Source organism: Moschus berezovskii, chromosome 11, assembly GCF_049115385.1.
Source record: "Moschus berezovskii isolate FMDL1 chromosome 11, NW_MosBer_1.0, whole genome shotgun sequence".
Taxonomy (NCBI): Eukaryota; Metazoa; Chordata; class Mammalia; order Artiodactyla; family Moschidae; genus Moschus; species Moschus berezovskii.
Genome location: NC_142470.1, coordinates 107,587,466 through 107,608,975, shown reverse-complemented (window position 1 = coordinate 107,608,975; position 21,510 = coordinate 107,587,466). Strand labels below are relative to the sequence as shown.

Genomic DNA, 21,510 nt, shown 5'->3' with positions numbered 1-21,510 from the left:
GCTTCTCTGTGAGTGGCTTCTATTGTTGTTGTTTTAGTTGATAAGTCATGTCTGACTCTTTTGAGGCTCCATGGACTGTAGCCCGTCAGGCTCCTCTGTCCATGGGATTTCTCAGGGGATCTTCCCAACCCAGGGATCAAACCTGCATCTCCTGCATTGGCAGGTGGATCCTTAAACCACTGAGTCACCAGGAAAGCCGAACCTCCAACAAAAATCCTCAGTACAAGCCAAGTGTCTGGGGTGGGGAAAAAAGAAAGTATTTGGAACCAGTGATCCCAAGTCTTGTAACTGCTTATGTTCTCCTGTGCCATCAGTGAAGGGACATGGATGGGGCCTGGTCAGGCCTAACCAGAAGCAGCTGGTGTGATGGGTGGGTGCCTCTTTATCACCTTACTTCAGCAGGACAGCAGGGTTTCCTGACTCCCAGAGCTGTTTTAAACAAGGATGGCCCAGGACATCCCCAGGTGGTTAAGACCTCACATTCCAATGAAGGGGGTGCAGGGTTGATCATGGTTGGGAAGCTAAGATCCCACATGCCTTATGGTCTAAAAAACCAAAATATAAAACAAAAGCAATATTACAACAAATTCAATAGACTTTTAAAACTGGCCCATATCAAGAAATCTTAAAAAAAAAAAAAAAATTTAAAAAAGAACAAGGATGGCCAGCAGGGGGTCATCTCCAAGGCCTGGAGTCTGTCTGTTCTGGAATGTGGCTGAGAGGATGGAGTAAGGTGAAGCCCACAGTGTAAGGAGCAAAAGGCAGGAAAGCAGAAACTTGTCAACTGTTTATCCCCAAAATGCCATCGGCAAGGCCTCTAAAGGCTTCTAAGAAACTCCTATCCAGAAAGTTTCAACGCAAATCTGTCCATTTACACATAAAGTTGGGGGCTGACATGACAAGATGTGAAATCAGGCCTGGGTACCCGGATGCATAACTTGCCACTTCTATACAGCTGGATTTCTCTTTATTCCCTGATGCTTAATATTTCTCACTTAAAACTGTTTTAAAGAGCACTCTCCTTAAAGAAGAGGGTCTATACATCAACACATTGGCCTTTCAATCGAGCCATTGCTGGACTGCACCGGGGAGGCGACGGCAACTAGATAGTGACAAGCTGGGGGACAGGCATAGAGACACCTTCTCTTATGAGTTCCCCTTGAGATATGTGAAACCTTCATCCTGCTGGGTGTGCGCAGGTGTGTGTGGGTGTGTGTGTGTGTGAAACAGTGTCAGAATGTGTTGCTTCATTTCAGTGAACCACCTGCTCCAGGTGGTTGTTGAAAACGTTAAATGAAACGGGGTGTCAGCGTACATCCTTCAGACACACTTCAAACATTTCTCATCAAAGGGAAGGTCAATTCACTTTTGTTGTCTGTCTTCATCGCCCATGGAAAGTCATCCAGGCTTTCTCTGCTCTATTTATTTTTATCCTGGAATCTGGTGTGAGAACTCCCTCCACTCTCCTCTGTAGCCCCTTTAATTCAGACTTTCATTATGTTCTCAAGATTTTTGCGAGGCTTCCATAGTGACTCAGATGGTAAAGAATCTGCCTGCAATGCAGGAGACCCAGGTTCGATCCCTGAGTCGGGAAGATCCCATGGAGAAAGGAATGGCAACCCACTCCAGTATTCTTGCCTGGGGAATCCCATGGACAGAGAAGCCTGGCAGGCTACAGTCCATGGGGTCGCAAAGAATCAGACATAACCGAGCAAGCAGCACACATAGATTCTTGCTGCCCAAAGTTACCTTCCTTGAGTATCTTTTAAAATAGTTTTATTTATTTGCTTTTGGCTGTGCTGGTCTTCGTGGCTGCGTGGGCTTTTCTCTAGTTGTGGTGGGCGGGGCCTGTTCTCCAGTTGCAGTGCCTGGGCTTCTCATTGCGGTGGCTTGTCTTGTGGAGCACGGGCTCTAGGGCGTGAGGGCTTCAGTAGTTGCAGCACAGGGGCTTAGGTGCTCTGAGTCATGTGGGATACTCTGGATTGGGGATTGAACCCATGTCTCCTGCATTGGCAGGCTGATTCTTTACCACTGAGCCACCAGGAAAGTCCCGATACTTTTTTTTTCCCCCTAAACATTCTTCTTCCCCAAAGCCTGGAATCACTTCCACCTGCTTCTCAGGTTAAGGGAAAATGACCGACTGTGAACTTGACTCCTTTAGCAGTGCTCCGTATATTGAGTTCCCATAATTGAAACAGTGTCGCCATGCACTGTCCACGCACAGTCGGCGTTTTCCACTTGGGCCAAGGAGACTCATCCTGCCCCCCACCAGGTGCTCCTCTCTCTCGGGAGCGACCGCGGCTCCGCGCTCCTTCGCCTGACGCGCTGCGGCTTGGCCGGGTCTCCCGCCTTCCGTGTACTTTGTTGCACTCGCGCTGCCTCTGTAAAGCCGTCTTCAATACTTGCTATGTCAGTCGAAACAACCTGGACAGCCCATTTCATTTTGCCAACCCTCAGTTTCTGCCATCTGTAGAAAGGGAATATTACCTCTCTCGGGGTTTTGTAAGGATTAAGTAATAAACATGTATATATTTACATTATATCATAATAAAGCATTTAGCATTCCTGGCTTTGTCACATAGAAGATACTAGACAGATAATGATGCCCTCGATTTGCTTTTCTGTCACTTTCAATTTTCCTGAACACCTAGTTCTTAGCTGTATATCTATGTATGACTATTATATATATATATGTTTGACTGTTGTATATTCAGTTCACAATTTTCATTTGCTCTTCCTTACAACTTTGATTTCTTTGCCGCGTTTTTTGACGGCGGCTTTAAAATCATCAAATAATTCTAACATCCCTGTCATCGCAGTGTTGGTATCTATCGATTCCCTCAAGGCCTTCCTTATTCTTGGTTTGATGACTGATTTTCAGCCGAGACTTGGACATTCTGGGGCGCGACATTGGGAGATTCTGGCTCTTATTTTAATCTCTGGTTGGAACTGGTCTCCTCTGATGGCAGTTTGGCAGTGTCAGGCAGCAAAAGGTCGTTATCTTTCTGGATGTTATCAAACTCTTCTTCCAGAACTCACTCTTGGGTCAGTAACAAGACATCAGGGCATAGGAGAAGTGCACAGCTGCTCTCGGCAGGCGATATGGCATTGTTTGGGCTTCTGCTCTGCTTGTGGAGGCCGAGCGATGGCGGTGTGGCTGCCCGTTGTACTCTGAGACCCACTCTGATCTGGGCTGCCTGGAAGACTGCGGCCACAGCTGGGGGGAGTTCCACCCATCACTTTCAGAATGCCCCCTCCCCACGCCGAAGCTGACCTCAAGGAAAGGACAACCTGCTTTACAGAAGGATAGCAAACCCACTGGAAACATATCCATCTTATTTTTAAACTGTATTTTATTTTTCAGTTTATTTTTATTTATTTGGTAAAAACAGGGCTTCCCAGGTGGTGCTAGTTGTAAGTTTATATGGGCATCTGACCCCCTATTGCCTAGGAAATCAGGAGTGATGGGTTGGCAGAGAATTCTCTTATGAAAGTATACCAGGCCGCCAAAGTATGCAACAAGACTTCACCACTCTCTCAACCTGTGACCATGAGCAAATAACCTTCCCTGACCTTGAAATGACATCATGTGTGTGTCCTAAAGCTGATTTGCAAGAGTGTCCTTCTTGGTACCAATCAATATAGCTGGTAAAAGCACAGAAATGGAAACTTCGAACCTTACCAAACCAAACCACAAATATACTTGCTATAATATAGCAATTACACATACTTTTCAAAAGGAATGTCTAAGTAGCCAGCCTTTATCTTCCAAGGAATTGTTAGATATCGATGGGCTATTTGTGTAATTTTCTGCCCCCATTTTTTCCAATTGACTTGATTTTGGATTAACTAGAAAATGAATCAGACACTTTCAAAGAAGGGGCACCTTAAAACAATCAACAAATATTTTTAATCTAAAAGATAGGATAAGGAATAAGGTTGAAGCGTTTCATGAGATGAGGTTTCCCCATGTGGCTGTCGTTCATGGTTGGTCTTTGCTGCTGCTCTGACATATGACTGAGACTCTGCCGGGAGTCTCTGGCCACTGTGCCTGCCTTTGGTCTCCTCTGCTGCCCCGTGCTTGCACTGTGCAGCCCTAGTCCCCAGTGGGTGAGCCACAGGTCAGTCCCCCTGCCTTTGGCCTCCTCTGCTGCCCCGTGCTTGCACTGTGCAGCCCTAGTCCCCAGTGGGCGAGCCACAGGTCGGTCCCCCTGCCTTTGGCCTCCTCTGCTGCCCCGTGCTTGCACTGTGCAGCCCGAGTCCCCAGTGGGCGAGTCACAGGTCGGTCCCCCTGCCTTTGGTCTCCTCTGCTGTGCCTGCCTTTGGCCTCCTCTGCTGCCCCGTGCTTGCACTGTGCAGCCCGAGTCCCCAGTGGGCGAGTCACAGGTCAGTCCCCCAGCCTTTGGCCTCCTCTGCTGCCCCGTGCCGGAGAAGGCAATGGCAAGCCACTCCAGTACTCTTGCCTGGAAAATCTCATGGATGGAGAAGCCTGGTAGGCTGCAGTCCGTGGGGTCGCTAAGGGTCGGACACGACTGAGCGACTTCACTTTAACTTTTCATTTTCCACTTTCACACATTGGAGAAGGAAATGGCAACCCACTCCAGTGTTCTTGCCTGGAGAATCCCAGGGACGGGGGAGCCTGGTGGGCTTCCATCTATGGGGTCACACAGAGTCGGACACGACTGAAGTGACTTAGCAGCAGCAGCTGCCCCGTGCTTGCACTGTGCAGCCCTAGTCCCCAGGGGGCGAGTCACAGGTCGGTCCCCCTGCCTTTGCCCGGGGTTCGCCCTCCCACACAGTATCTGTGCTTCCCACACTCCATCCTAGAAGGCGGAGCCACCCGGCTGCCTTCATCTGGCAGCTTTCCCGCATCTCCAGCATCTTCGCAACAACACTGTGCAGCGACTCAGCTGTGTGACCCGGATGTTCTGTGCACTGCTCCCTGGGAGAGCGATTTCCTGAATACCTACACTGTGCCGGGAGACAGACGAGGTCTTTATATTAACGATCTCCTTCAGTTCTCACAAAAACTCTGTCAGGTACCAATCCATTTTACAAATGAGAAAACCAAGGCTTAAAGAGGTTAGGATTTGGCTCCAAATCATATACCTCATAACTGGGACAACTAGGGTTTTCATCCAGAGCTTTCTGCTTCCACAGCTTCCAGTCTGCATCCATCTCCCCTACTCCCACCTCACTGTTTCCAGACCCTGGAGGGGAGAGGGTGTTGCTCTGAGGAAATGCCTCCACCGTGGTAGCAAGCACATGACCTGTGCTGTTTCTCTCTAAGCCAGAACCCACGTTCCACATGTATCCAATGTGGAAAGCATGGATCTGACCAGCCACACTGGCTCAGATTCCCCACAGGGACCAGGGCAGTAATGGTGGCCCCGGGGGCTCTGGGGTTTTGCCACTGAAGGAAAGTATTGAAGACAGTGAGGTCAGAGCCAGCCGCCATGACGTGAAAGGGCCAGCCTGATGATCTGGGGGCTCTTCCCAAGGACAACACTTCAGCGCTCCAGAAAACAAGCCGGTGAGGCTCAGATACAAGGGTCTTCAAGAAACAACAGATTCTAATGGGACTTCCCTGGTTGTCCAGTGGCTAAAACCACGCTCCCAATGCAGGGGGCCTGGGTTCAATCCCTGGTCAGGGAACTAGACTGCACATGCCACAACTAAGAGTTCATACGCTGCAATTAAAGATCCTCCACATTGCAATGAAGACTGAAGATTTCAAGTATGGCAACCAAGACCTGGCATAGCCAAATAAAACAAACAAATACATATATATATACACATATATAAAGAAAAAGCAGATTCTCTGAGGGAGGGCCACTTGCTCTGTGGATTCTCTTCTTGCACAGGCCTTCCTGCTTCTCTGGCCCACATGTTAAGCCACCAAACACAGTTCAATCCCTTCAAAGAGCAACAGTGCTCAGACGCTCAGTCGTGTCTGACTCTTTGCGACCCCATGGACTGTAGCCCGCCAGGCTCCTCTGTCCATGGGATTCTGCAGGCAAGAATACTGGAGTGGGTTGCCATTTCCTTCTCCAGGGGATCTTCCCAACCCAAGGACTGAACATCTGGCATCTTCTGCATTGGCCGGTGGATTCTTTCCCACTAGCACCACCTGGGAGGCTCAAGAGCGCATGCCGTGAAGCAACTAAGCCTCTGCGCCACAACTAATGAGCCTGTGCTCCAGAGCCATGGACCAGCAGCTGCAACTACTGAGCCCAGGTGCCGCGACTAATGCAGCTGGCGCACCTGAGAGCCTGTGCTCTGTGATAAGAGAAGCCACTGCGATGCAAAGCCCGCACACTGCAAGAGCAGTCCCCGCTCACTGCGACAAGAGAAGGCCCACACAGCAGTGAAGACCCAGTGCAGCCAAAAGGAAACGAAAAGAGAAGAGTTCACTCCCTCTGTAGACAGACATTCTTTACGGAGTCAGAGTGGTAGGCCTGTAGCAGCTAATTTGCCACCCGTGCCCCAAGTGCCAGGTTGGTGATCAACATAAAGAGAGACATCCTGAAGCCTTTGCATGGAGCGTAATTGCACTGTGTGCTGTGCTTCCAGCTCTGTCAATTTACCTAACAACCTAGGGAAGGGGAGTGCTGCTCCTGTTTCTAATGACCACTGGCCAGGTCCTCTAGGCGGGACCAGACCTTAGCTTTTCAGTCCCTAGAACATACATTCTCATGGTTGCTGTAGCCAAATTTCATTAGCATGGAACGAAATTCTGTGGTTCCATAAATAATCATGACTTCAGCTTAATATTTTCCCTAAATCAATGTAAATTATATTTATGCTGATTACTTCTTCATCTGATAAAAATATTCAGCATTTTCTAAAATGTTAGAATCTGAATCGCAAACAACAACAAAAGTGCCTTTGTTTAGCCCAACTAGAGAGTTTATTTAGATGAGAGACAAATTTACCCTCATAGTGTTCTTTCCATTGCAATGTGTCTCCACCAAAGAGTACACAATTCCATTATTTTCTAAGTGCTATTGACAAAGCCCATTTCAGAGAAGGAGTGGGACCGAGCACTGGTATGACGACCTCCTTACCTCTAAAATGTTAACATCAAGTGAGTTTGGCAGAGTATTTATAAACATTATTATTACTGTGTGTTCTTAGAAATAAAGAGCAATTTCTTTAGTGTTTTCTAAAACCAAGTCTGCTTCATCATCATTACCTAAATCAAGAACGCTGAGACAGAGGTATCAACTTTAACCACTTAATAAGAACTTCTGACATTTATTCATACTGCTACTGATTCATAAGAGGAAAAGTTTAAAAAGAAGACAAGTGCATATAGCCTTCCCTTTAGAATACAGGAAACCATATAAAAGTATTGGCAATGGAATTAAAGTAACCACAATGCCGCCCTTGGTAGCATTTTCTACAAAGACATTTACATGAAACAAGAAAGAATATTAAATTAGGTGGTTAAAATAAAACTTCACTATTAGCTTCACACGTTTTCATACATGAGATTATGACATTTAAATCAGCTGACAGTTCAGCCTTCTAAGTACAGACACAAAGAAATGTGAACATACCCAAGAAGGAATAATTTTCATTCAAACTAATTTTTTTTTTCAAGAAGCGGAAGCTCCACAAACTGCCAGAACTAAATATACAACAAGAGTCCAAAGTTATTATGCAGAAATTCTGTGTCCCTGAGTCCTGGAATTTTGGATTTCATCAACCAAATGATTTCAGAAGCAATTTGGGAGGACTTCTAGTTAAGATGTAAAAAGATTCAAGAGAACTTAGCTCTCATGGTAACAACCAGAAGTTGAACCCAACATTTAATCAAAGATTTCTGAGACACTGTTCAACATCCTCCCAACTCAACTGTTGATAAGATCAAAAGGCAGTACGGCAATGTGGTGGGGGTGGCAGAGTGACCTCAATCTAATTAAAGCAGCTTCTGCTCAACTTGACTCTAGGTGGAATCCTAGCGATCAGTCTCCCACCCTAACCACTAGACATAGGAAAAGGAAACACACAAGAGAACATAAAATCTATTATACATCATGTCCAGAATATGATAAAAAGGTATAAGATCTGCAAAGAAGCTGGAAAATACAACCCTAAATAGAATTATCAGTACCATCTTTCTAGATTCCATATACATGCATTAATATACGATATTTGTTTTTCTCTCTCTGACTGATTTCACTCTGTAAAATAGGTTTCATCTCATTATAACTGACTCAGATGTGTTCTTTTTTTATGGCTGAGTAATATTTTCAGGTCAGCAATGGAGACGCAGACATAGAGAAGAGACCTGTGGACACAGTGAGGGAAGGAGAGGGTGAGATGAATTGAGAGAGCAGCGTGGAAACATACATTATCACATGCAAAACAGAAAGCCAGGGGGGATTTGCTGGATGACTCAGGGAGCTCGAAACCAGTGCTCTGTGACAATCTAGAGGGGTGGGATGGAGGGGGAGGTGGAAGGGAAGCTCAAGAGGGAGGGGACATACGTATACCTATGACTGATTCACGCTGATGTATGGCACAAAGCAACGCAACATTGTAAAGCAGTTATCCTCCAATTAAAAATAAACAAATTAAAGAATATATAAAATTTTATATATATATGAAACCCCAAATCCAGAGAAAGCACAATTGGTAAAAGCAGACCAGTTATTAGAATTAGCAAATTGTTTTATAAACAATTATTATACATACTTGGGCTTCTCAGGTGGCACTAGTAGTATAGGACCTACCTGCCAATGCAGGAGACATAAGAGGTGTGGATTTGATCCCTGGGTCGGTAAGATCGCCTTGAGAAGGAAATGACAACCCACTCCAGTATCCTTGCCTGGGAAATCCGTGGACAGAGGAGCCTGGTGGGCTACAGTCCATGGAGTCACAAGAGAGTCAGACATGACTGAGCGACTAAACAACAACAACGAATTTACTGTATTATCACAAAACAAACAGACTCATATGACCACACCTAGATTAAGAAAGAGAAAACTATATTCCAAGAGGTCTTGCCTAAAGTCACCCTGACTCGAGCTGCCTGTTTTTCTCACACTGTCTCAGCAGCAGCCAATGTGGTGAGCAGAATTAACACCTGGTGGTCTGAGTAGATAATCTGTGATGTGAATGACCAGCTGTCCAGGAAAGGAGGAGCCTGAGGGATTTCGGTGTTCCATAGACCAACGGGTGCTGACAAATGAGTCCTGTCCCTTCTCTGTCCCTCAAAATGGGGACATCCCTACTAGCTGTCTTTGTGTGGTTTACTGAGTACCAAGAGCTTTGACTTATCCAAAGGAAGGAAGAAGTGGAACAAGACCCAGCAGTATCTAGTCTGTAAAATTAAAGGAAAAGGAGTATTCCCCATCAGACAAAAAAAAAAAAAATTACACGTTATTTTGCTAGAAGTATTGATTTCTAGCTAGACTATTAATTTCCACCAAAGTGGATACACTGGGCATCATTTCTATTTCCAAGTCAGTAATTCATTTAAATTTTATTATTATGAAGTCATAATAAAACCCACCTTGACCTTAACTGTGACTCGGGTCTGCCCCATCTGTTTGACTCAATTGAATTCTACCTTCTGGAAGGTCTTTTTAAAATGTAACACAGCACTATAAAACACTAGTGAAAGTAATCAAAGAGGACACTAATAGATGGAGAAATATACCGTGTTCGTGGATTGGAAGAATAAATATTGTAAAAATGAGTATACTACCCAAAGTAATTTATACATTCAATGCAATCCCTATCAAGCTACCAACAATATTTTTCACAGAACTAGAACAAATAATCTCACAATTTGTATGGAAATACAAAAAACCTCGAATAGCCAAAGCAATCTTGAGGAAGAAGAATGGAACTGGGGGAATTAACCTGCCGGACTTCAGGCTCTATTACAAAGCCACAGTCATCAAGACAGTATGGTACTGGCATAAAGACAGAAATATAGATCAATGGAACAAAATAGAAAGCCCAGAGGTAAACCCACGCTCCTATGGACACCTTATCTTCGACAAAGGAGGCAAGAATATAAAATGGAGAAAAGACAGTCTCTTTAACAAGTGGTGCTGGGAAAACTGGTCAGCCACTTGTAAAAGAATGAAACTAGAACACTTCCTAACACCATACACCAAAATAAACTCAAAATGGATTAAAGATCTAAATGTAAGACCAGAAACTATAAAACTCCTAGAGGAGAACGTAGGCAAAACACTCTCTGACATAAATCACAGCAGGATCCTCCAAGACCCACCTCCCAGAATATTGGAAATAAAAGCAAAAATAAACAAATGGGACCTAATTAAAATCAAAAGCTTCTGCACAGCAAAGGAAACTCTAAGCAAGGTGAAAAGACAGCCTTCAGAATGGGAGAAAATAATAGCAAATGAAGCAACTGATAAAGGATTAATCTCCAAATTATACAAGCAGCTCCTGCAGCTTAATTCCAGAAAACTAAGTGACCCAATCAAAAAATGGGCCAAAGAACTAAACAGACATTTCTCCAAAGAAGACATAAAGATGGCTAACAAACACATGGAAAAATGCTCAACATCCCTCATCATCAGAGAAATGCAAATCAAAACCACAATGAGATACCATTTCACACCAGTCAGAATGGCTGCTATCCAAAAGTCTATATGCAATAAATGCTGGAGAGGGTGTGGAGAGAAGGGAACCCTCTTACACTGTTGGTGGGAATGCAAACTAGTACAGCCACTATGGAGAACAGTGTGGAGATTCCTCAGAAAACTGAAAATAGAACTGCCATATGATCCAGCAATCGCACTCCTGGGCATACACACCGAGGAAACCAGAATTGAAAGAGACACATGTACTCCAATGTTCATTGCAGCACTGTTTATAATAGCCAGGACATGGAAGCAACCTAGATGTCCATCTGCAGATGAATGGATAAGAAAGCTTTGGTACATATTCACAATGGAGTATTTCTCAGCCATCAAAAAGAATGCATTTGAATCAGTTTTAATGAGGTGGATGAAATTGGAGCCAATTATACAGAGTGAAGTAAGCCAGAAAGAAGAACATCAATACTGTATATTAACGCATATATATGGAATTTAGAAAAATGGTAACCTGAACCCTGTATAAGAGACTGCAAAAGAGACATAGGCATTTAGAACAGTCTTTGGGACTCTGTGGGAGAGGGTGAAGGTGGAATGATTGGGGAGAATGGAATTGTAGCATGTATATTATCATAAGTGACCAGTCCAGGTTCGATGCATAAATTTTCCTCTGTTCATTTCTTTGCATTTGTGCTTTTTTAATAAAAATACTTTTAACTGTAAAAAAAATAAAAAATAAAAAAAAATAAAAATAAAATGTAACACAGCTACTCTTAGGAGCAGATCTCACCAATAGGAAACTCTCATTGGGCATGCAGGAGTGAGGGGATGACCTCAAAGACTCATGGAGAAGGACACTCCAATTATCCAGTACTTCAGGCATCTCTCCAAGGAGCCCAGGGTAATGCAACTGCCAGAAAAACTCAGAGGCTGGAGCTCAGGAAAGCAAGTTAGTCTCTCCTTGGTTATAACAAGTCATCCTTCAATGAGTGAAACAGAATGAGCGCAGCTCTCCCGGATATACAAAGCAGTACTGTGAGGCACAGCACGAGGGTCGACCAGATGGCTGCCATGCAGAACCCAGGTTGCAGAGGTGGTGACCTCAGGGTCTGTTTTACTGGCCAAACTGAAGAAATACATCCCACTTGTATTTTCTTAACCTCTGTTGAATGGCCTGCATTGATAGGTTCAACAGCGTATTTTATGCCACTGAAGAGCTAAAGGGAGGGGGAAGGAAAAGAGTTTTCTCCCTGTCCTAGTGCGCTCTGTTAAGACTGGTAATGTTTTTATCTGTTTAGTTTGAGAGTTTCGGGCTCTGGAAATAGGGGTAGACCAGGATACATCAATATTTTGAATCTTGTCATCTCCTGGAGGTGAATCAGTGGTCTCACAGTGGTAAAAGGGAAGTTAAAGCCAGTTCTGGGGGTATTTTCAACCCAAAGTAGATTTTAAAATTGATGCAATTGCATTCCCTGTAAATTGCATCCCTGTATCCCACTCCATTGTGATATCATTTCAGTAACACCCTGGCTTCTTGACCAAGGATCTACCATCAGGAGCCATCCCCTCCCCACTCTGATGGAATGGGTATTTGTGGCTTCTCTTCATACCAGCTTCTCTACTCAGCCTGGAGGACACAGCCAAGTGTTCTCAAAACCTCATCACTGATTTGTAGCCAAGTCAGACAGACCTTACTAGGTGGGTGGAATGGGGATGGGGGAACCAGAGATCTTTTCCCGAGTTCCTTACAAAAAAAAAAAAAAAAAGGAGAGAGACAGAGAGAGAGTCTGTAGGTAGTAGGAGAAGCCAAGGGACAGAGAAAGTCTTCCTCCCTTTTCCAATCCAATGAATGTTTGCAATGCCCTTTGCCTAAAATCTCAGTTCATGTTGCATTTGGTTCCAACATCTGAACATCTGTTAAGCTGCCTTGATCCAGGTGTTTGGAGAAATGGAAATAGAAGGATAGGAAATCTGCACGGCCATTTAAAAAAGAAACAGTTAATGCAGCATGGAAGACAGCCAACACTGTTCGTAGGAAGAGAAGGGCACATGGACCATTTCTAAGCCTCAGGGGTATAAGTGTAGTGTACCTGTTCTTGAAGTAAAAATTTTAGGAGAAGGGTTAATATCCCAATACTATCTTTCCATCTTGGAACTCTCCTCCAAGTTTTTCTTCCTGTTTTGTTTCTTTCACTCCAAGTCTTTATGGCACAGGGCAATGACTGCATTTATATTTTGCACATATTTTGAAATAGTAAATAAGGATCATCCACCCTCTAAATTCGAAGGAGCCAAGTGGCATCCTAGTTTGGGGTTTGGTATCTGCCACTCTGCACATTCTTACTCCAAGCCCATTTCCTAAGAATAAATTGATGTGTTAGTGGTTTCATCAACTCAGAGCTACTTCATGAACTCAGAGCTACTTGAATCTGTCAGTCAACAGGCTTGAATGTTTTTCTTCCTTAATGATTCAACTGGGAAGCCCACTAAAGAACTGGCCTGCCAATGCAGGAGCCTGGGGATACGTGGGTTTGATTCCTGGGTTGGGAAGATCCCCTGGAGGAGGAAATGGCAATCCACTCCAGTGTTCTTGCCTGGGACAATGCCATGGACAGAGAAGCCTGGCAGGCTATAGTCCAGGGGCCACAAAGAGTTGGGCGTGACTGAGTGACTGAACCCGTATGCATGAAACTATTTGATGGACTAAACTGAGCCTAGGACCCAAATCTTAATGGTTGTGTTAGAGTTGAGCAAATATAGCAGAAGAGCCAAGATCACTTGCCATCAACAGGCTCCCCCTGCCCCCCTTGCTGTGCTTGAGTCTCCCAGCAGTTCTCATTCCAGGAGGAAAAGAAAGATTCCTTTTACTGGGGTAGACTAAGGCTGTTAAGTGCTGGGTCCACCCCTGTGTCACTTGCTGTTGAGGGTACAAAACATGACTTGGGCTGGTGCTGGTGAATGTGGGTTTCACCCTAACACACCAAAATGCAAACAATCTGTCTAGAGGCATGAGAGAAGGACTCAGGTGGGAAGAGGGGCCAGCCATCCACTGCTCTAACAGAAACGGGGCACTTAGGAAGGAAATGGTTGGGCAGGACTCAAGCCGGCCATCAAGGCACCATCTGGGATCTGGGTGAAGGAGTAACAGCTGTGGGTACCGTGTGATCAAATATTGTGGACATGTCATGACTGTTTGGCTGTGGTCATGATCAGTATTTATTTACTCTCTTCCTGAACGAGTTTTGGGTTTTTAACTGGGTTCCTTTTACAGGCAGCCTCCTGGACCCTCTGGGAGGTGGAGAGGAGTGGGCCTCCTCATTGCTGTGCTGAGTTATACAGCCCTCCCTCACTTCCCTGAAGGTCCCTTAAAACCCCCATTCTCACATGGTTCCATGATCTGGGCTCAGGGTAGGAAGCAGAACCTGATTCAACATTTTTTTAAGTATTATTTTCACCATGTTGAATAGGGTCTTTTTTGATCTGCAAGCCACAGCTGGGCTGTGGTTCTCTTGACCCACATAGACTGAAAAGCTTCCTCCCATGAGGATTTCTGAGCGAGCGCTGACCACACGTCCATGTACATGCTTCTCTGAACATCAGCAAGAGCCACTGTTCCCAAACCGGTGGGCTCAGACAGAGCAAGACTGCTGCGCCTGGGAGTTTAGGGAGTAAACACTCCAAAGAGAAAAATGAGCCAGCTCGAAAACTTAGCTTCCTTTAAGGGCTGGTGTAAAATAAGGTGGAGGACTCAAGGCCAAATATTCCTTTCCATTAAAATACATCATTTTACACAGTGAAGGAAGTCAGAAAGAGAAAGATAAATATTGCATATTAGTGCATATATATGGAATCCAGAAAGAGGGTACTGATGAATCTATTTGCAGGGCAGCAATGCTCAGTGGTAAAGAAACTGACTACCAAGCAGGAGACCCAGGTTCAATCCCTGGGTCAGGAAGATCCCCTGAAGAAGTATATGGAAACCCACTTCAGGATTCTTGCCTGGGAAATCCCATGGACAGAAGAACCTGGCCGGCTACAATCCATGGGGTTGCAGAGTCGGAATGACTTAGCAACTAAAAAACAGCAACAACGTAAAGAGGCAGACATAGAGAACAGACTTGAGGACACAGGTGTAAAGGAGAGGGTGGGCTGAATGGGGGGAGGGAGGAAACGTGCCGTATGTAAAACAGAGAGCCAGTGGGAATTTGCCCAAAGAGCTCAACCTAGAGGGCTGGGATGGGGTGGGAGGAGGGAGGGAGGTTCAAGCGGGAGGGGACATATGTATCCCTGAGGCTGATGCATGTTGATGTATGGCAGAAACCAACACAATATTGTAAAGCAATGATCTTTCAATTAAAAATGTTTTAAAAATTTAAAAATTAATAATAATAAAAAGAAGACATAAAAAGACACGTGTATTCAGGAAAACACACAAAACTCCACCATTTAAAAAGCTGAGGTTTTTGTTTCGTTTCATCTGTTTTTAAGCAACATGAAGTTGGTTTTAGTGGAGATACACAATAGGTAACATATTTTGAAAGATTTTCCCTCCTGAAAATGAGAGTTAGCTGATAGTTCCTCCTTAATGCTGATAATTATCTAAAGTAAAATTAGTACAAACATCAAGGTTAATGAAAACTGAAATGGGATAAGGCCCAGACACTAAGTTTTCCAAGAACAAAGCACACAATTGTTCTAGACACATAAGTACTTAAAGGCAAGTACAGAACTCTTTTCTTGAGGGTCTTGCTATGATGTAGCCCTGGGGGCACCGCCACTAGACCGCCTTTGAGCCAAGGTCCCTCAGTGAGGCATAAAGGCAGGCCTGGGAACGCTAGAATAGCAGGAAACCAAGTCTAGAAGCTTTACCTTCCCCTCTCACTACCCCAGTCACAAATCAGCCTCAGCTTCCCTCAGCTTCCCCCCTAATAGCTGTGGATTAGCAGCTATTCACACTAAAGTGTGTGAATAGGGGATTACACTGGCTCATGAAAGTGGACCAACTCTGCTAACACTGATGCTCCAGACTAAAGAAAGCACGTACTTATCACAGCCAGGAAAGGCTTGGGAGATTAGCTTGATTTTTTTTGAAATAAATAATTTTTATTGAAGTATAGTGCTCCTGCTCAGTCACTTCAGTTGTGTCCAGCTCTTTGCAACCCCATGAACTGTAGCCCAGGTGGCACCAGGGGTAAAGAATCTGCCTGCCAACTTAGGAGACACAAGAGACACAGGTTCGAACCCTGGGTCAGGAAGCTCCCCGGGAGGAGGAAATGGAAACCCACTCCAGTATCCTTGCCTGGGAAATTCCATGGACTGAGAAGCCTGATGGGATATATAGTCCATGGGGACCCAAAAGAGTCCGACAGGACTTAACGACTAAACAACAAGAATTAACTAACGCAGACCTCATTCAGCTTTATCCGTTTTCCTACGAACGTCCGTTTCCTGTCCCAGGACGCCATCCAGGTGCCACACTGTATTCCGTCGCCTCGGCTCCTTCTTCGTCTGGCTGCGGATGCTTCCGCAGTCCCTCCCCGTTTTCCACCGACCGACAGTTTGAAGAGTACCAGTCTGGCGCTGTGTGGACCATCCCTCAGTTTGGTTTTGTGTGACATGTTTTTTCATTATTGGACTGGGGCCGTGGGTTCTGGGAAGAGAGAAGTGCTCTTCTCATCACATGGTATCAGAGTCCACCTCACCAACATGACTTATTACTGATGATATTGACCCTAACCAAGTGGTTAACGTGGGATCTACGGATTTCTCCACTGTAAAGAAACTCTCTTCTGTTTCCAAACTTGATTCTTTAAAATGGAAGGAAGTCTCTCGAAGTCCAACTCATTATCAAGGGAAGGAAAAATGAAGCTCCTGAAGGGGCCATTATCATTTGGAAATCTTTAAGGAAGACATAGGGCTCCCCTGGTGGCTCAGAAGGTAAAGAGTCCACCTGCAGTGCAGGAGACCCAGGTTTACTCCCTGGGTTGGGAAGATCCCCTGGAGAAGGGCATCTTCCACTCCAGTTCTTGCCTGGAGAATTCCATGGACAGAGGAGTCTGGCAGGCTACAGTCCCTGAGGCCACGAAGAGTCAGACATGACTGAATGACTAACGTTTTTACTTTATCTCTTTTACCCATTTATATTACTTGTTTAGCTATTCACTTACATGATTACTGGCTTGTGTTTAGTTACCTTATACTTTGGGTCATAATCCAAAACTATATTATCTATTTTATTGCTCTAAGTGTTCCAGCTTTGGTCCCTGGGAGCTCTTTCAGTAGGCTCTTTCCCACATCAATTGGACATACCGCCAAGTTTTTCTATTGCTTGAGACTTCAGTTAAACTGGTCTTTTCACTGTTCCTTAGCACATCTGTCCTAAGTACTCCCATTTTTATGATTTTGCTCACTTCACCAACCCCAGGCATCACTACGAATAAAGCTAGTGGAGGTGATGGAATTCCAGCTGAGCTTTTTCAAATCCTAAAAGATGATGCTATTAAAGTGCTTTACTTAATATGCCAGCAAATTTGGAAAACTCAGCAGTGGCCACAGGACTGGAAAAGCTCAGTCTTCATTCCAATCCCAAAGAAAGGCAATGCCAAAGAATGCTCAAACTACCACACAATTGCACTCATCTCGCATGCTAGCAAAGTAACACTCAAAATTCTCCAAGATAGGCTTCAACAGTACCTGAACTGAGAACTTCCAGATGTTCAAGCTAGATATAGAAAAGGCAGAGGAACCAGAGATTAAATTGCCAATATCTGTTGGATCATAGAAACAAAAAGAGAATTCCAGAAAAACATCAACTTCTGCTTCATTGACTATCCTTTGACTGTGTGGATCACAAAAAATTTGTGGGAAATTCTTCAAGAGATGGGAATACCAGACCACCTTACCTGCCTCCTGAGAAATCTGTGCACAGGTCAAGAAGCAACAGTTAGAAGCAGACATAGAACAATGGACTGGTTCCAAATTGGGAAAGGAGTATGTCAAGGCTTTTTGTCACCTTGCTTGTTCAACTTATATGCAGAGTACATCACGCAAAATGCCAGGTTGGATGAAGCACAAGCTGGAATCAAGATTGTCGGGAATAATATCAATAACCTCAGACATGTAGATGACACCAGCCTTATGGCAGAAAGCGAAGAAGAACTAAAGAGCCTCTTGATGAAAGTGAAAGAGGAGAGTGAAAAAGCTGGCTTAAAACTCAACATTCAAAAAACTAAGATCATGGCATCTGGTCCCAACATCCCTTCATGGCAAATAGATGGGGAAACAATGGAAATGGTGACAGACTTTATTTTCTTTGGCTCCAAATCACTACAGATGGTGATTGCAGCCATGAAATTAAAAGGCACTTACTTCTTGGAAGAAAAGCTATGACAAACCTAGACAGCATATTAAAAAGCAGAGACATTACTTTGCCGACAAAGGTCCATCTAGTCAAAGCGTTGGTTTTTCCAGTAGTCATGTATGGATGTGAGAGTTGGACCATAAAGAAGGCTGAGAACTAAAGAACTGATGGTTTTGAACTGTGGTGTTGGAGAAGACTCTTGAGAGTCCCTTGGACAGCAAGGAGATCCAGCCAGTCCATCCTAAAGGAAATCAGTCCTGAATATTCATTGCAAGGACTGATGCTGAAGCTGAAGCTCAATACTTTGGCCACCTGATGCAAAGAATGACTCATTGGAAAAGACCCGGATGCTGGGAAAGATTGAAGGCATGAGGAGAAGGGGATGACAGAGGATGAGATGGCTGGGTGGCATCACCAACACGATGGACATGAGTTTGAGTAAGCTCCTGGAGTTGGTGATGAACCAGGAGGCCTGGCATGCTGCAATCCATGGGGTTGCAAAGAGTCGGACAGGACTGAGCAACCTGAGCAACAACAACCCCATCTGAAGGTTCACTTGCATTTCTTCCTTCTCATTTGAATCTCCTCCTCCACTGTGAATTTTCCCCTCTTCAAGGTTGAGAAAAGAACACCATTAACTCCTAGTGTTAGTCTCTCAGTTCAGTCTGACTCTTTGCAACCCCATGGTCTGTAGCCCACCAGGTTCCTCTGTTCATGGTATTCTCCAGGCAAGAATACTGGAGTGGGTTACCAGTCCCTTCTCCAGGGGATCTTCCCAACCCAGGGATCAAACCCCAGTCTGTATTGCAGGCAGATTCTTTATACTGTCTGAGCCACCAGGAAAGCCCATTAACTCCTAAGTGTCCACTGAACTCTGAAATTATTCTGGTGGTCAAGTTCATTAACGAGCTCCATTTTCTTGTGGTATTTGTGTTAATAAAGGCAGTTTTGTATCCCCAGCTATAACAGGCTCCCTTGAATACAGAGACTGACAATATACCTGTGTGTATTTTTCAGCATCTAACAGGGGGCCTGGAAGAAGGGAAATCCTGAAAATGCTTCCGGATGATTATGCTTGTTTGATGGTCTTTTTCTAGAGCAGCATTTTGGTGATGATTCGTTGGATCTATCTTCATTTTCAGGTGCTCTGTGGTTATCATACTGAATTCCAATTGCAACGACTGACAAAATACCACCAGGTCTTTTTTCCAAATATAAAGAATGACTTAATAGGCTTTGGTAAGAAGTAAGAAAATGAAAATTATTTCATACCTCTTTTTAATCATTTTACAGCACTTTTTTTTTATTCCCTCCTATCTGTCACACATTAGAAGTTCATCCAACAGTGGGAGGGAGACTCAAGAAAGAGGAGATACATGTACACTTACAGCTGATTCATGTTGTTGTTCAGTAGAAATGAATACAACATTGTAAAGCAATTATCCTCCAATTAAAAAATTTTTAAAAAAGAAAAAACCGTGAATCACTTCCTTGTCACTTAAACTCTGAAGTGTAATATGATCATGGTAGGCAATGAAAACACATATGTGAAATCCCAGAGGCATAAAAATTCATGAGTAGAAACCACCAACAAAAGATTGGCAGGAGTGTTTTCTAAAAAAGCAAAGAGCCGACAGCTGAGGTATGCAGGGTTTCTTCTGTACCCCGGGGGGATTCTTACCTGACGCCTAATCCTCATGCTGGTCATGGGAGTCAAATATTTATGTTCCAGATACCAGGCTCGCTCCTGGAACATGAGCTTGGTTCCATATAGCAGACAAAACTAAGGGTTGTGGGGAGGGAAAGAAATGGAAGAATATGTTAGAAACTGCAGAATCTAAGGAAGTGAATGAGAAATAACAATATACTTCCTAAAATCATAAAAGCTAATACACACGTAATGTAAAATGGTGACATTTAAAAAATTTTTATTTTCTATGGGGTGTAACTGATTAACATTTATGTGTTAGTTACAGATATATAGCAAAGTGTCAGTTATGCCTGTACAAATATCCATTCTTTTTCAAACTCTCTTCCTGTTTATGCTCTTACAGAATACTGAGTCTAGTTCCCCGTGCTATACAGTAGGTCTTTGTTGGTTATCTATTTTAAAGATAGCAGTGTGTACCTGGCCATCCCAAACTCCTACTCTGTCCCTCCCACCCAATGCTTTCTGCCTAGTAACCATAAATTCATTCTCTAAGTCTGAAAATGGTCACGTTCTGGACATGCAGTTTATGTTTTATGTTTTGAAACTACTCTATGGAGATATTTAAAGAATAGATAAAATTATTAAAATAATAGTGTAACCAACTTCCATGTCTCCATCCTCCCAGTTCAACAAATATAAACTCATAGCCAGTCTTGCTTCATCAGTAATCTCTAATTCTTTCCTATCCCAGGTTATTTAGAAGAAACTGTTAGTCGCTCAGTTGTGTCCAACTCTGTGATCCCATGGACTGTAGTCTCTCTCCATGGAATTCTCCAGGCAAGGATACTAGAGTGGGTAGCCATTCCCTTCTCTAGGTTTAGAAGCAAGGTCCACTCATAACATATTTTAAAAGATAAATGTAATATATCTGTTTGCTTTATTCTTGATCCATGAAAGAGTACTCTAAACACACATTCTGAATAACATCATCTTGATATTTTCCATTGAACATGTTGTTTGATTCGACCTTCATAAAAATAGCATTCCTCATTTGCATTTTGTTTCAGTATGTTTTTTCTATCATGTTTCTGAAACCTTCACACAGACCTCCTTCGTGGTATCAGTGGCATCCAGCAATAATAGATGAGTTTTACTGTATCAGCAAGTAATTCTTGTACTTGACCACACCATGCAGCGTGTGGGATCTTCCCCAATCAGGGATCAAACCTGTGATCCCTGCTCTGGGTGCACAGAGTCAACCAATGGACCACACGAAAGTTCCAGCAAGTAACTTCTGAATTAACTGTTCTTTTAACTTTTCACATTTAATAATTCCAAAATTATACAAAAGTAGAGACAATAGTATGAAGTACCTCCATGTTCATATCATCCAGCTTCAATACTTATCCACTCACGGCCAGTCTTGTTTTATCTCTGCCCACATCTGTTTCCCACTTTCTGTATTACTGTGAAGTTCAGCTGTTACTACCTCTAGGTTTGGAGGGAAGAGAGCAGGGAGGAACTACTGGATCCTGGAAGAGAGAACTCTGTATTCAGTGACACCTTCAGAGGAGCCGTGACCTTCATCAAGGAACACAGAAACCCCAAGGTGATCTCACAAGAAGGCAGGCAAGGGGCAGGGATATTCCACCTTATTCTTGTCCCTGTCTCTGATCTCTAGGTGGGGCTTCCTGTTTTCAGAACCTAACTGGATCCAGAGGCCAAGAATTCCCCTGATGTAAGTTCATTCAGTCACTCAGTCATACCCGACTCTTTGGGAACCCATGGACTGCAGCATGCCAAGCTTCCCTGTCCATCACCAACTCTTGGAGATTGCTCAAACTCAAGTCCATTGAATCGGTGATGTCATCCAACCATCTCATCCTCTGTCATCCCCTTCTCCTCATGCCTTC

The 21,510-nt window shown here is 44.0% G+C and overlaps 1 protein-coding gene across 2 annotated transcripts in view; it reads right to left on the bottom strand.

Moving 5' to 3' along the window:
• Nucleotides 1–21,510, bottom strand: part of ACOXL (acyl-CoA oxidase like) — a 354,770-nt gene that overhangs the window by 5,646 nt on the left and 327,614 nt on the right. For both annotated transcript variants that reach the window (XM_088841686.1, XM_088841687.1), the window contains one exon: nucleotides 19,628–19,729. In XM_088841686.1, coding sequence (XP_088697812.1) covers nucleotides 19,628–19,729 — 102 coding nt within the window. The remainder of the gene's footprint in view (nucleotides 1–19,627; nucleotides 19,730–21,510) is intronic.